This window comes from Alosa pseudoharengus, unplaced genomic scaffold, assembly GCF_046254945.1.
Source record: "Alosa pseudoharengus isolate Yale_2024_CS ecotype anadromous, Long Island Sound unplaced genomic scaffold, YU_APseudo_1.1 YU_APseudo_1.1_scf_17, whole genome shotgun sequence".
Taxonomy (NCBI): domain Eukaryota; kingdom Metazoa; phylum Chordata; class Actinopteri; order Clupeiformes; family Clupeidae; genus Alosa; species Alosa pseudoharengus.
Window position 1 is genome coordinate 6,811,810 of NW_027468640.1, and position 17,036 is coordinate 6,828,845.

The 17,036-nt window shown below is 44.2% G+C and overlaps 1 protein-coding gene across 8 annotated transcripts in view; it reads left to right on the forward strand.

The window, feature by feature from the left end:
- LOC143127181 (NLR family CARD domain-containing protein 3-like) overlaps nucleotides 1-17,036 on the forward strand; it is a 237,603-nt gene that overhangs the window by 172,139 nt on the left and 48,428 nt on the right. For 7 of the 8 annotated variants that reach the window (XM_076288505.1, XM_076288510.1, XM_076288509.1 and 4 more), the window contains one exon: nucleotides 14,575-14,688. The exons of the other annotated variant lie outside the window; for it this stretch is intronic. In XM_076288505.1, the coding sequence (XP_076144620.1) occupies nucleotides 14,575-14,688 (114 nt within the window). The remainder of the gene's footprint in view (nucleotides 1-14,574; nucleotides 14,689-17,036) is intronic. 8 annotated transcript variants of the gene reach the window in all.

The window sequence follows — 17,036 nt, forward strand, 5'->3', positions numbered from 1 at the left end:
ACTGCACTGCCCCCTGCAGGCCCTGAAGAGCAATGTCACGTCATGTTATTGGATGTGGAGTTGTGAATTCATATTAGCTTTAGTATTGTGTCATCAACTATATAGACATAGCCCAGTCAGCACACATACGTCTCCAAGACGCTTGGAAAAGATCTGAACAGCTTAATTACATTGTGTTCCATTTAGAATGTCTTATTTGATCTGATCTTACAAACGTCGGCACCATTTCACTGTCAATGTGTGTTGTAGTGCTACATCTACTGGAGATCTTAATGTCTTAAATATGATCGCGTTCCATTTAGAACATCTTATTTTGATCTTACAAACGGTGGTGTCAAGACACATTTGAGTTCTACATCTGAGAACTAAGACTTTGATCTGTAGCCGAGAACCGTAGGGCCTAGGAGGTCCACCTTTTTTTTGTATGTTGATCTCAAGGGGCCATGTCAACCCATCCCATTACCACTTATTTCATGTATAGCGCCACCTAGTTAAAAATTAAAAAGCAAAAAATTAGGTGTTGTAATCACAATATCTCTGGCTGACATGGTCAAAACTGCACAAAATTGAAAGTGTAGGATCATTATAACACCCTCCGAATGCATGCCAAGTTTTGTGGACTTTCATTCATGGGGGGCCATACAATAAATGAATTTATGTGTACATTTAGTGACCGTATACCAACAGAGTTTTCTATTAATATCTTGAGAACCGTAGGGCCTAGGATAACCAATTTTTGCGTATGTTTGCCTCCAGGGGTCATATTAACCCATTCCATATGCACACATGTGCATAAACAGATATTCACACACACACACACATACATTCACAGTAATCATACGTACATGTATGACACATACACACACAGTAGACATATGTACGCATGCATGCACATGCACATGCACACACACACGCACACACACAGGCACACCCACAAACACATGCACACACGCACACACATACACACACACACACACAAACACGTACACGCACACATGCCCACAATTAAATTTCTCAGAATTATGAACAGGCAAGATGGGGGTGGGGTTGTATAAAATGTATTTTACATGTGAAATCTATGAACTAATCATGTTTTGGTACTTGTTGTCTAGCAGATACCAGTGAGAATTGAGTGTGCATAATGCAATTCAGTGAGACAGTTAAAATCCTATATGCCTTCGCCTTTGGTTTCTAGCCAGCAGCCAGACCAGCAGATACCCTGACTTTGCTGAATTACTGAAGCTAAGCAGGCTTAGTTAGTACTTGGATAAGAAACCTCCTTGGAAGAGTTGATTCCTGCTGGAAGCAGTGTTGGTGGCTGGCCAGTAGGTGGCACTCTGTGGCCAAAAGCCACCAAACAAATATCAATCCCAATGTCAGTGACAGGGAGACTGTACTGCAGGAGATGTTTTCCTTTGCATGAATGTTAAATTGAGGTCCTGACTCACCATGGTTGTTAAAGATGGCACTTGTCGCAAAGAGTAGGTGGTTCCCTGATTTGCTTTATCGATGTACACATACATAAAGACACACACACAGGGATGGATTACTGCACGGGCCTACCGGGCCCAGGCCCAGGGGCCCAAGGGGTCAGGGGGCCCTGAAGCCCAAGCCTTTGCATGGAATCATTGCCTCAATATCAATTTCTGAGGGATGACCCCCAAAACTCCCCTCCCACATATACGGCCATAAGTGGGGGGGCCCTTAATACATCTGGGCCCAGGGGCCCGGAAGTTCATAATCCGCCCATGCACACACACACACACACACACTACACATGCACACACACATACATTCACACACTCGACACGCACAAACACGCACACAAACACATAAACACACACACACACATGCACCCACATACAAACACACCTACTGTATATACACAAACACACCCACACACACACACATGCACCCACAAATACAAACACACCTACATACACAAACACACGCACTCACACACACACACACACACACTCACACACAAAAAAACACACACAAAACATATAAACACAAAAACAAACACACACTGAAATGAACACAATTTGACAAGCGTGACTTATTTTTCAGGAAAAAATGTGCTGGACTGGTCAGCGGTCATATTTTGAACCGCTCTGCGGTACATCTAGTTTAATATTAGTGATACCTCGAAATACATGTCACATGAGCCACACATATGAGGGGCGCTGCTTCTTCTGTCCCTCCCGGACACCAATATAGTCTGCACCCCTCTCAGAAAATACTTACAACGTCTCTGTAGGGATTTGTTTCATTTTCCTATCCCACAACCCCCACACTTTTAAAAAGCTTGAGGTGCCTCTGGGTGACGGTCTGTACCAATACTGTTAAAATCTTTCCTCGGACAGAGACATACATACACAAGACATACACATGCACAGCAATAAAATGATACCCTGTGACGGGGCGCATGGCTACCGCCACCGCAGCAACAAGCTGCTTATGTTAACAGAGACTGAGCGCGAACGGCAGCTTACGTGTTTTATGTCTGTCTTCCATTCATCTGCTTATGTGTTTCATATCTGTTAACCATGTCATTCATCATACAATTTCAGTAATTCCCGTTGCTGTTAATTAGACGTCTTTATAACATTCAACACAACGGTGAATTTGCCTGGGCTACTTTTATCCATTACAACTCTTTACAGTTTATAATCATACATTTCCATTCATTGTCATTTACGTTAAAATAAGCACTCGTCAAACTTGTCTTGTCACACCAATGTTGTGTTTATTTTAAGTTAAAACCATACAGCAGAAAAGTCATATTGCAAAATGTTTGTCTCACCAGCGTTCAGCGTCTCGTCTTCTGTTTGTTTGAGTAAGAGATTCCCCGTGCCAAGTTCCGGGTTTTATTAATGCGGTGACTTCCGGGTTCACCGGGAGTGAACCCGTGTTTTAAAAATTAATTTGTATAGGCTGCTAAAAGACTGTTGGCTATACCAACTTAAACTAAGATGTTACAAATATGTCGTTACAATTGTCCAGATATTTGGAGTGTTTTCTAGCAGTTTTTGCACATTCATTGTTAGCCCACCGGTGTTACCCCCTGTATTTTTTAACAGTGTTGGTATGATCCAATTTAGAGGGGCACCAGGGCCTAATTTAAGCCTCCCCAGTGAGTTGGTAGGGAGAGCAGGTCATGGACAGACGTGAGTCTGTTAGCTCTCCTATCAAGGTATTGTTGACTGGTGCAAAGTCTGTGTTGATTATTGTCTAGACATTTTTTTTGACTATCATGTCAGTTTATTTTCTTTATTGAAAAAGTTTTTGTTTTCCATATTTTTATTTTTTGCTTTGTTATTATTTAATGAATTAATTGCCTACGGGCCTTATTTTGGGAAAAAATAAAATTCCCATCTTCCACAAAATCCACTTGAGTCCTTCCTGAGAGTATTCCACCTTTTGCTCAACCCGCCTCGACACACTTACCCTTAACATTTGGTGGCAGCGCATAAGGGAAACCAGTGGCCACGAGCAGCTCTCAGTGAGTATGGATCCGAGAGGGGGTTCAGTGCCCCCTGGAGGAGGCCCGTCGAAAGATCTAGGGACAAGGCCAAGGTCTGCGGCATCCAGAGCTCCTACTCCAGTGGTGGAAGACCGCATGGACCGTGTTGAACGCCTCATGAAGGCTGTGGCCGAGTCGCAGCGGCGTCAGCAGGACCAGTTGAACGCCGAGGCGCAGCGACAAGACCAGAGGTGGAAGGCAATGGAGCATCAGTTCCAGCAGCTTCAGAGAGTGGTGAGAGATGGACCAGCTCCCGCGCAGGCAGCACGACAGCCAATGGCCGACCTACAGCAGGACAACCCGCTCAACTCCCGCCTCTCTTCAGCTCAGGGCCTGCTTCTCCATGGTCCTTCATTGGATATACCGACGCCACAGCCCCATTATGGACAAGGTACAGTTCCGGCGCCCAGACTTCACAGTTCCCTGGACTCTACATCTTTTGGCCTGGGCCTACCCACCAATCACCCACCAGGGTGGAAACCTCCAAGAATGGCGGCGTATGAAGAAGATGAAGATATTGAACATTATCTTACCACATTTGAAAGGCTTGCAACAGCCTGTCAGTGGCCTTTTGATGCCTGGGCTTTGTCTCTCATGCCCTTGCTCAGAGGGAAGGCCAGAGCAGCTTTTGTTGCCATGAATTCAGTAGACACACGGAACTACGTCAAGGTGAAGCAGGCCATTCTTCGTAAATTTGAGATCAGACCGGAGACGTATCGCCTGAGGTTCCGCTCCAAGACCATCCGGGAGGGGGAGACGGCGAGGGAGCTTCACGACAGGCTCAAAGATCTCCTGGAGAAGTGGCTCGAACCGGAGACAAGGACGAAGGACCAGATCTGTGACCAGATCATCCTGGAGCAGTTCCTGGGGATGCTCAACCACGACCTGCAGGTATGGGTGAGGGAGCACACTCCATGCACCTCAGCTGAAGCTGCAGACCTGGTGGAGACTTTTGTGGCCGCCAGACCGTCCAGACGGTGGTACCAGCTGGGTCCACACGACACGTTCAGAAGACCGCAATACCCTGTCCAGCAGGAACCACAGAGGACTTCAGCCAGTAAGTCTGTGGGTGGTACTAGTCGTGTGTTCAGGCCCTCCAACAGCCCCAATAGACCTAGCCCCAGTGAGCAGTCTGTTAGTACACCTCCAGCTAGTACGTACAAGGTCCCTATATGTCACGGCTGTGGTCAGCCCGGCCACATCAAGCCTAATTGCCCTGTTAAAACCGCTAACAATAGACTGTGTTACCTCCCTGGCCCTAGTAACCACTCATCGTTCACCCCTGCTGATGTAACTGTCCCTGTAAAGTTAGGAGGGAAGGCTGTGCAAGCGCTAGTTGACTCTGGTAGCAGTCAATCTTTCATTCTTCAGTCATGTTTACCTCCCAATTTTCAGCCTGTGGGTAGAGTTAGGGTCCGATGCATCCATGGTGACGAGTCTGAGCACCAGACTAGCGAGGTCCCCATTGAGATAAATGGTCAGAAGTACTTGTTGACTGTTGGCCTTTTAGATAAATGCCCGTATCCAGTGATTCTAGGCCAGGATGTGCCCATTCTTACTGAGTTGCTACAGAGTGCTAACACAGCTACTGGTTATGTTTTAACTAGAGCACAGGCCAGAGAGAAAGAAGACCCTGATTACTGGTCAGAGCTAGCTTTTAGTTGTCAGGGTGGCAAACCCAGAAAGTCCAGAGCAGAACGACGCAGAGCTAAAGTAGCGGGTACTGCAGTGCAGGAGAATCTCCATTTTCCATCTCTAGAGGGCAGTGAAGTCATTGCAGCCAATTTTGGCAACCTGCAGCAGGAAGACCCCACCATTAGCTCTTGTTTTTCTAATATTAAGTCTCCAGATGAGGCAGAGGAAGCCATAAAGGAGGGAGAGGTATGTTTTGTCCTCCGTAATGGGAAGCTCTATAGGGTGAGTGCAGAAAGAGAGCAATTGGTGGTTCCAGAAGCCCTCCGAGCAAAAGTCTTGCATCTCGGGCATAGTATTCCTTGGTCAGGTCACTTAGGAAAGGAGAAGACCGAGAGCAGAATTGTGAGAAGGTTTTATTGGCCAGGGTTTCATAGCGATATTGCAGAATATTGTAAATCCTGTCCAGAATGTCAACTGTCCGCTCGCTCTAGTAGGGGCTTGAAGGCTCCTCTAATCAGCCTCCCCATTATTGACATTCCATTCAGTCGCATCGCCATGGATGTAGTTGGGCCCCTAGAAAGGAGTAGGGCTGGTCACCGCTATATTCTGGTCATTGGCGACTACGCAACAAGATACCCCGAGGCTTTCCCCCTCAGAGATATTAAGGCTAGACAAATTGCTAACTGTTTGATTCAGTTATTTTCACGGGTGGGCATCCCCAAGGAGGTCCTGACAGATCAGGGAACTAATTTCACGAGCAAGACGCTCAAACAAGTCTACTCCCTGTTAGGGATCAGGGGCATTAAGACCACACCCTACCACCCACAGACGGACGGCATGGTGGAAAGGTTTAATCAAACCTTGAAGACCATGCTACGGAAATTTGTGTCTGACTCCGGAGCCGACTGGGACCAGTGGCTCCCCTTTCTGCTCTTTGCCTACAGAGAGGTTCCGCAGGCATCCACTGGGTTCTCCCCCTTCGAGCTCTTGTACGGGCGGGAGGTGAGAGGCCCGCTGGACGTCCTCCGTGAGAGCTGGGAGGGGGACTCTCCTCGACAGCAAGTGAACATTGCAAGTTATGTTCTCAGGATGCGGGAGAAGCTGGACCAGCTGAGCTCCATGGCCCATGACCATCTGGCCAGTGCACAGACAAGACAGAAGGCATGGTACGACAAGTCTGCACGCAGCCGCTCCTTCACCCCAGGGCAGAAGGTGTTGCTGCTGCTACCATCGTCGGAAAGTAGTCTGTTGGCAAAATGGCAAGGACCATACGAGGTGCTTCGCAAGGCCAGCGAGGTGACCTACGAAATTGCTATGCCAGACAGACGACGCATGAAACAACTCTTTCACGTCAACCTGCTGAAGCAGTGGACGGACCGTCCACCTTCCGTCCAGAACCAGTTGTGGGCACGGACTGTGGAGCAGGAGGAGGAGCTGGTTGAGCAGTACTTTCCAACTGCTGGCGGCGAGTCCCTCTACCCATCCGTCTCCCACTTGACATCGCAACAGCAGGAGGACCTGTTAAGCATCATCCCCAGAGGCCTGTTCAGAGACCAGCCAGGGCGGACAAACATACTCACGCATGACATCCAGCTCACGTCTCCAGGTCCCATCCGGCATACCAGTACCAGAGTTCCAGCGCGCCTGATCAACGCACTGAAGCAAGAGGTGCAGGCCATGTTGGAGATGGGGGTGATAGAACCGTCACACAGTGAGTGGTGCAGTCCCGTCGTTCTTGTTCCGAAGAAGGAGGGAGGACTCCGCTTTTGTGTTGACTTTTCCAGACTGAACAGCATCTCAGCTTTCGACCCGTATCCCATGCCCCGCGTGGACGAGATGGTGGAGCGTCTAGGGAAGGCAAAATTCCTCAGCACCTTGGACTTGTGCAAGGGGTATTGGCAGGTGCCACTTACTCCCCGTGCACAGGAACTGACCGCCTTCCGAGCTCCATCAGGCCTCTACCAGTTTCGGGTCATGCCATTTGGCCTCCATGGCGCTGCAGCCACCTTTCAGCGTCTCATGGACGAGGTGTTAAGGGGTGCTGAGGATTACGCCGCGGCCTATATTGACGACGTGATTATTCATAGCTCCACTTGGGCGGAGCATCTCCACCATCTACGGGACATCTTCCAAAGGATCCACCGAGCTGGCCTGGTGGTGAACAGCAGCAAATGCCAACTCGCTAACTCGGAGGTGTGCTACCTGGGCTATATCCTGGGTGGTGGCACCATCCGACCCCAGATTAGCAAGGTGGAGTCCATCCGCAACGCCCAGCCTCCCTCTACCAAGAAGGGGGTGAGATCGTTTCCTGGGGTTGGTCGGTTGGTACAGACGGTTTATCCCCAATTTCTCCAGCCGAGCTGCTCCCCTCACAGACCTCACTCGTAAGAACAGCCCAAACAAGGTGGTCTGGACTGTTGAGTGTGGGGCCGCATTCCAGGACTTGAAGGAGTGTATGTGTTTTGAACCAGTGCTCCAGAGCCCTGATTTCTCCCTGCCCTTTACAGTGCAGACAGACGCCTCAGGCCTAGGCTTGGGGGCAGTGTTGCTGCAGGGTGAGGGAGAGGATAAAAGACCTGTCCAATATGTGAGCCGTAAGTTGTTCCCTCGTGAGACACGCTACTCGACCATCGAGAAAGAGTGTCTTGCTATTAAGTGGGCTCTGGACACAATGAAGTACTATCTTGTGGGCAAAGACTTTGTCCTTGAGACTGACCACAGAGCCCTGCAGTGGCTACATCGTATGAGAGACTTCAATTCACGGATTACCCGTTGGCACCTATCGCTGCAGCCTTACAGGTTCACTGTGAGATACAAGGCCGGCAAGGACAATGTTATTGCGGACTTTCTCTCGCGTCATGATATGGACGCTCCCTCTTAAGGGGGGGGGTGTGTGACGGGGCGCATAGCTACCGCCACCGCAGCAACAAGCTGCTTATGTTAACAGAGACTGAGCGCGAACGGCAGCTTACGTGTTTTATGTCTGTCTTCCATTCATCTGCTTATGTGTTTCATATCTGTTAACCATGTCATTCATCATACAATTTCAGTAATTCCCGTTGCTGTTAATTAGACGTCTTTATAACATTCAACACAACGGTGAATTTGCCTGGGCTACTTTTATCCATTACAACTCTTTACAGTTTATAATCATACATTTCCATTCATTGTCATTTACGTTAAAATAAGCACTCGTCAAACTTGTCTTGTCACACCAATGTTGTGTTTATTTTAAGTTAAAACCATACAGCAGAAAAGTCATATTGCAAAATGTTTGTCTCACCAGCGTTCAGCGTCTCGTCTTCTGTTTGTTTGAGTAAGAGATTCCCCGTGCCAAGTTCCGGGTTTTATTAATGCGGTGACTTCCGGGTTCACCGGGAGTGAACCCGTGTTTTAAAAATTAATTTGTATAGGCTGCTAAAAGACTGTTGGCTATACCAACTTAAACTAAGATGTTACAAATATGTCGTTACAATTGTCCAGATATTTGGAGTGTTTTCTAGCAGTTTTTGCACATTCATTGTTAGCCCACCGGTGTTACCCCCTGTATTTTTTAACAGTGTTGGTATGATCCAATTTAGAGGGGCACCAGGGCCTAATTTAAGCCTCCCCAGTGAGTTGGTAGGGAGAGCAGGTCATGGACAGACGTGAGTCTGTTAGCTCTCCTATCAAGGTATTGTTGACTGGTGCAAAGTCTGTGTTGATTATTGTCTAGACATTTTTTTTGACTATCATGTCAGTTTATTTTCTTTATTGAAAAAAGTTTTTGTTTTCCATATTTTTATTTTTTGCTTTGTTATTATTTAATGAATTAATTGCCTACGGGCCTTATTTTGGGAAAAAATAAAATTCCCATCTTCCACAAAATCCACTTGAGTCCTTCCTGAGAGTATTCCACCTTTTGCTCAACCCGCCTCGACACACTTACCCTTAACATACCCTTTAAAGAAACTAGATGTACCGCAGAGCGGTACAAAATATGACCGCCGCCCAGTCCAGCACATTTTTTCCACAAAAAGAAATGACGCTGAAAGGCCTATATGATTCTAACTGTCTCACTAAATTGCATTATCCACACTCAATTCTCACTGGTATCTGCTAGACAACAAGTACCAAAACATGATTAGTTCATAGATTTCACTAGAGCCCGACCGATAAAGGATTTTGAAGGCTGATACCGATACAAATATTTGTTGATTTAAAAACCCGATATTCCGATATATCGGCCGATATATATTTTTTTTTTCAGAAACGCGAAACAAAACATTAACAGATTTCCCTAACATTAGTTATTTGTAGTTATTTATGAGTATTGACTAAAATAATATGATAATGCATTTTAAAAACAAACTTGTTTATTTTTAAATAATATTGTCACAGTGGAACATCGAAATATATTAAAGTTCTGATAAATAAAATGTATAAAAATAGAAACTTAAGATATTAAACTTAGTCTTTTGAACAAAAACACAATAACAACAACAACCAAATCAAAGTGACCAGTTAAAAGACTTGGTAAGCTTCATAAATATAACTTTGAACTAAGACTTAATTACAAAAAATAATTATGACATTATTACTATCAGCATCATTTGTATTATCATTAAACAAGATAAAGGTCACTCCTAAATGTTTGCGTGTGTAATAATTAGTCCCTATTGCCTTATAAGCTACCTTATAATTACAATGTCAGCTTGCTTATCCCTTTACCTGCACTTTTAAAATTATTTCCATCAAGCTACATCAAACCATTTTCAATCATCAGTTGCTGCCTGCCTTCTAAAACCTACTATTTAGTGATCTAAATCCATTATGTAACTTGTTAATGCTGCAGCTGAACGACAGTCTGAAACGCACACTTGGTGTCATTGGATTTCACACACGTTTAAAAGAAAAGCTAACTTTTATGCACAAGCTACGTTTGATACTTTTTCTCTATGTCTAAATGTTCACTCCTCGCACGTCTAACTTACATTTTACAATGCAGGGACTGTAACTACAGATATACTAGTTATAAATACAGTAATCATTACTTTATTTAGGCAGAATAAGTTCGTTGTGATTTCCAAGCTTATTAATGTTAACGTTAGCGGTCTTCCACTGATATTCATGGCATTAGCTAGCTTTGTGGTTAGCTAGTCTATGATGAGCCATAATTTAGCAATGGATAACGTCATACTGCAAATTGTAAAACATACGCTTTCAAAATAACAGCCCGGGGAGAGATGATACGTCTCACTGCTATAACTGTCACGCTATTAAAGAAATACAGTCATATTCAGTCACATTGTCAAAAGTTAAAAGGACAGACAGTCAACTACACTGTAACAACGTAACTTAATTACTAGCTAATTCCGCTTCACTCGGCTTATTTAACAGCAGCAAAACTGGACATTGTTTTCACGAATTTTGTCATGCTTACTTGAGTTAAGAGAACTGATGGGGATGTTCTTTTCAATTGTTATACCAAATCACCATGAACACACTTAACTGATGATCTCACTCGCGGATAACTGGTTCTCTCTGCCCGACTGGTTGAAGGGTGTTTCGTCCGTTTTTATTTAATTTTTAAAATAGTCATTTATCGGCCATTATAAATGCCGATACCGATAGTTTGGAAAATGCCTAATATCAGCCGATAATACCGGCTCGCCGATAAATCGGTCGGGCTCTAGATTTCACATGTAAAATTCATTTTATACAACCCCACCTCCATCTTGTCTGTTCATAATTCTGAGAAATTCTTGATTGTTTGTGTTATGTTTATGTTATGTGTGTGGGTGTGTGTGTGTGTGAGTGTGTGTGTGTGTGCGTGCTTGTGTGTGTGCCTGCGTATGTGTCTGTGTATGGAAGCGTACATATGTCTACTGTGTGAGTATGTGTCATACGTATGATTACTGTGTGTGTGTGTGTGTGTGTGTGTATCTGTTTGTGCACATGTGTGCACATGAAATGGGTTAACATGACCCCTGGAGGCAAATATACGGAAAAAAATGGTCATCCTAGGCCCTACAGTTCTCAAGATATTCACAGAGAACTGTGTCTGGCCTACCCTCCTTTCGGGGGGTCCAGTCCAGCGGGGGGGCTACAGATCAAAACGAAAAATGACGGTTCCATGCTATCCATGTGGGGGTACATGCCCACCAAGTTTTGTGTACCCCGGTCTTTCAGTGTCCCGGAATTCCTTGTTGGTGTACGTCACTAAATGTACACATAAATTATTTTATTGTAAGGCCCCCCATGAACGAAAGTACACAAAACTTGGCATGCTTTCGGAGGGTGTCATAATGACCCTACACTTTCAATTTCGTGCAGTTTTGACCATGTCAGCCAGAGATATTGTGATGAAAACACCTAATTTTTTGCTTTTTAATTTTTAACTAGGTGGCGCTATACATGAAATAAGTGGTAATGGGATGGGTTGACATGGCCCCTTGAGATCAACATACAAAAAAAAGGTGGACCTCCTAGGCCCTACGGTTCTCGAGATATTCACAGAAAACTGTCTCCGGCCACCTACAGGCCAGTTGGTGTTTAGTAACATAAATTAATTTATTGTGTGGCCCCCCATGAACGGAATTCCACGAAACTTGGCATGCATTCAGAGGGTGTCATAATGATCCTACACTTCCAATTTCGTGCAGTTTTGACTAAGTTAGGTCACAGATACCTGCGATTACAACACCTCATTTTTACTTTTTTGTGTTTAACTAGGTGGCGCTATACATGAAATGAGTGGTTATGGAATGGGTTGACATGGCCCCTTGAGATCAACATACAAAAAAAAAAAATGGTCCTCCTAAACCCTACGGTTTTCGAGATATTCCCAGAAAACTGTGTCTGCCCTACCCTCCTTTCGGGGGTCCAGTCCAGCGGGGGGGGGGGGGGGGCTACAGATCAAAACGAAAAATGATGGTTCCATGCTATCCATGTGGGGTTACATGCCCACCAAGTTCCGTGTACCCCGGTCTTTCAGTGTCCCGGGAATCATTGATGGAAATTTGGACATGCAAAAAAAAAAAAAAAAATCTGACTAAACCTCTATGACCGCCGCTTCGCTGCGCGGCGGTCATAACAACCATTCAGACTTTCTTAGTTAGGTTCTCTTTATTTCCCAAAATAACTGCTGCAAATAAATAATTTTGCATTAACTCATTGAATGCCAAGCTGTTTTCGGGAGCTTTGTCCTAGAGTGCCAGCAATCTAGACCATTGTTGATGATTTTTGTACAGCCACAGCATATTCTGTGTTATAGTTATGAACACGTAGAATAGCTTGATTAAAAGGTGAGACTTTAAGCTCTCGGTGGGTGCAAACCGTGTATTTCTACACGCCTCTGTTCCTGAGAAATCCCAAGCTAAACAGTGGCTAGTTTTCATCAAAATCGCTGTTTTTTTCTAGAAATGGAGATATAACGTCTTTCATGAAATATGAAGTGTTGCCTGTTACTTACTCGTGTAAACATTCCGGGAAGTGATCAGTGAGACCTGGCGAGACTGCCACCTAGTGATAGACCCACGAAAATGGCCTGGTTTTGACCTGACGTGCATGCGTCACTGATTCGACCCAAAGCGGCAACCGAGTTATGATAAAATGTCCAGATTGTGCGTTTTCATGAGTTTCACGATCGTCATATATTTCATTTCCATTCATCACAGAGTTCCCAAAATCACATATAAGGTGTATTAGAGTGTAGTAGTAGTTTCGTAATTTAAAAAAAAAGCTAAAAAACGTAATATTACGTTTTTGGCACTCAACGCATGGCACTCAATGAGTTAACAATGGCACCAAACATGACAAGTTGGAGGGGACACATACTGTATGTCTCTGCAGTGTCACTTACTAATGGCCCCTCAGTGACAGGACTCACTCTGCCTTCAGAAGCGGATGCGGTTGTGTGCCGACTTGTATCTGTACCTGTATCGAAGAATATTAGACTCAAATGCTTTGTATGTGTGTATCACGTTTTTAAACTGTAGAAATTATACTGTAAAAATGATCATGTGTAAAAATGTAGAAGTAATTGTCAAAATTACAAATATGCCCTACACTTACAAATCTATTCTATGGGTACGGATCGGTTTTACAGCTACAAATCATCCTACAGTTAAACATATTTTACCATTGCAAAAATATTCTACAATTGCAAATCAATATTCCACGCACAAAATGTTGTCCTACAGTTACAAATCTTTTCTGCAAGTGCACAGACTTTTCCACCACCACCACCTGAGGAAGGATTGCTAGTCTTATGCACCGATTGCGTAACGTTAACAGAAAACAGCAGAGTGTTGAATTGCATTCTATAACCCATAATCCATATCCATATCCACAACGTAAAATAACTAGCTAGCCAGCATCAATCATTTGCAACGTAACACTTGAACATGAACATGGCTAGTAGGGGCTTACGTTACAAAGTTTATTGACGGTAGTAGTATTAACTGGCATAAGCATAGACATGCATACACGCAAGGGCTACAAAACGAATTTTTTTTTTATTTAAAACATTGTCTTACCTGCAAGCGACGTGCAAGCATCATCTCACTCACTCTTCTTTTTCCTTTTTTCCGCCCCCGACTCTTGGTGCCTTTTCGAGGCCATGGTGTCTGCCAAATTTGAGATTGAGGCATAATCGAACAGACCACTGGGAGGTGGGGGAGGGGGGCACCAGAGGGAGACTGGAGAGAGGGCCGCACATGAGATTCACCTTTTTCTCGACTAATTTGGTCTAGGCCTATATTACTGTAACGTTGGCGTGCTGGACTATGTTGCTACGGACTCTGATGCAGTGCATGCTGGGATGCGGGGGTGAACTTTGGGGTGTTTTGTGTCTGTGAATGCCTTTATTTACTGTTTTGATGTCTGCGTTTTTGGTGTGGCGTGTTGCCCGTTTGGTTCTTCCTCGTGTGTGATCCTTCTTGTGTGGATGGCTGCGTCCACCCCTGTATGTGTGGTGTGTGTGTGTGTGTGTGTTTGACCTGCCTAGTGTGTGCTGAATTTGTTGTCTGTGTCCTTGCCCTCGTTTCCTGACGAATAAAGCTTGCTTGCTTTGAACAAAGCTCTGGCTCCTGACCTACAGTACTAAACGTTACATTACAGTACTTTTGTATTGCTTTTGCATATTAACATGCTTTAGACATATTTTATTTGTTATTGGTACTAGTAGCCTATTGTGATGATCTTTCACGACCCAGATTTTTTGTTGCCCCCCAGGCACTTGGTGCCCTACGTGCAGTGCGTGATGTGCGTGTGCAGAGCGCTGGCACTGGAAACAGATACAGACACTCAATATATTGCCATGATGCATCTCTCTGTGTACATCCATTTACATTATGCATGTGTTTGTAATCCGAAGAGCTTCCCAGTTCAATATGTAAACAATGGATGTATTTCCCCCCCACCCCACCCAGCTCATCCGATCATGAGAGGCCTCCATCTCCTGTGCCCACTTGTCAGTCCATGAAGAGTGACCGGTCAATGGATCCCCCAATAACCTTCAAACATGATGTCACAGATGGATCAAGGCAAGTCCAATATTTGAAAATATTTCCATTTTACAGTATAGTGGATTCAACCAGTAATCAATACATTGGTTCTTCCTCGTGTGTGGTCCTTCTTGTGTGGGGATCAATAAAGTATCTATCTATCTATCAATAGATCAACAGTTGTCATTTTCCATGGTTTGTGGTAATCTCTGTATTTTGTACTGCACTGCCCCCTGCAGGCCATGAAGAGCAATCAAAGTCATTTCAGGTTTTTGGATGTATAAGTATAAGTATATATACTCTTTTGATCCCGTGAGGGAAATTTGGTCTCTGCATTTAACCCAATCCGTGAATTAGTGAAACACACACAGCACACAGTGAGGTAAAGCACACACCAATCCCGGCGCAGTGAGCTGCCTGCTACAACAGCGGCGCTCGGGGAGCAGTGAGGGGTTAGGTGCCTTGCTCAAGGCCACTTCAGCCGTGGTCCACTGGTCGGGGCTCGAACCGGCAACCCTCCGGTTACAAGTCCAGAGTGCTAACCAGTAGGCCACGGCTGCCCCATGTAGAGTTTTGTATTTACATTAACATAATTAAAACTGTGGTTGAAAAGCTGTATAGTTCACACTTTAAATGCATTATTTTAAGATGTAATTTCAGCTAAATGTCCATAGTACCATTCTGCTGTATTATTGAGCTGAATATTCTAAGCTGAGTAGAACCACTTAAATCTAGGTGGCTAAATGAGTGAAAAGCCTTCAATGACTAAACCCCCAAAAATGAAATAGTTCACTTGTAAAACGAACTGACAAACTAATCATTGGTGATTAGGGCTGGGATAAACGATTATTTTTTAAACGATTAATCTAGCGATTATTTTTTCGATGCATCGATTAATCTAACGATTCATTTTTTCAGTCCGATTCGATTCGATTATCGATTATCTCCCCATTAATTCACTAATTTCAACTTATACATGTTTATTTACATATCTGAATGAAAAAAACATGAATTCTTTAACATTGCAATATATGTTTATTGCTCGTAAGATTCCAAAATAAAAGACTATACAAGTGCAAAGTACTGCATTCTTAGTCAGAGGTAGCATTCAATAAAGTTCAGTAGTGCATGTCTAATTGAGTGCCTGTCATTTTAAGACGTTCCTGTGGGAATCCTTGCAATTAACATTAACACAGTTAAAAGGCTGCTAATGTGTGGATGCAATTCGTAACGTAGTTAGTTCAAATAACGGTTCGTACTTCTCATTTGGACAAGCACTTTTGAGTCTTGGAAAACACTTTTCCATTTACATCGGGATTTTGCAAACATTCAAATGAGCCCTGCATGAGTAACGAATACACAAGCAGCTGCAAGTAAGCATGCTAAGCTTGACATCCAAACAGTATTCTACCGTTAGCTTTGAGATACTGCTTGATTGCATACTGTAACTTAACTTAGTTTAGTCTCCTAAATGTACTATGTTGTGATAAGACCTTAGCAGAGTTTACTTTAACTTTACTGCAGCAGTTTTAAACAAATTTGCACAGCATGGTCACGATGCTAAGCGGATTTAATAGCAATTTAGCCCACTGTGTTCTATGCAGTGCTTCTATGTGGTAACAACAATCCTTCGACAATCGTGAATATTTTGCACATGCAGAGGAGGAGCAGCGGGCTCGTTACGAGAGAGAGCGGGCGGGGCGAGGAAAGGCTGTGTGAGTAAAAAGTGCAGCTCAATGAAATTATTTTATCGTATCTTTAATTTAAATAGTAGACCTACAACATAGAACATCAGTGTGGTGGCCGGTTTTGATTTCGTGGTGCCCAGCCACAGATTAGTCAACGTATGGAAAACACTGAAGGTGTAAAATTAAAAATATTTAGCAGCACACGTTATGCTTGACGAATCGACGCTCATATTTTGCGTCGACGTATTTTTTGCGTCGACGTCATCGATTACGTCGACGCGTTGTCCCAGCCCTATTGGTGATTAGTTGATAAGTGATTGGATGAAAAGGCCATTACCAGGTGATATGGAATCAACATGTTTCAACACACTTTAGGTCAATATCACACCAGAATTCTACTGTAAGGTGAGAGAAGTGTACCTGTATGTCTCTGATCATGCGCTGCACAGAGCTGCTGTGGACTGTAGGTAATACTGATGCACGGGTTAACCTGTGAACCGCGTATCAACCCGCAGGTTCGGATCAGAAAATATTACGGGTGGGGGCTGGGCGGGTCAAAAATTGACAAAGCACAGTTCTCACTGTCTCAGTTATTAATAAGTTGGAGAAAATTACATGCTACAAACCTTGCCTTACAGCCGCTTTATGCATGTGATTGTAATCTGAAGTGCTTCCCAGTTCCATATGTAAACAATGGAT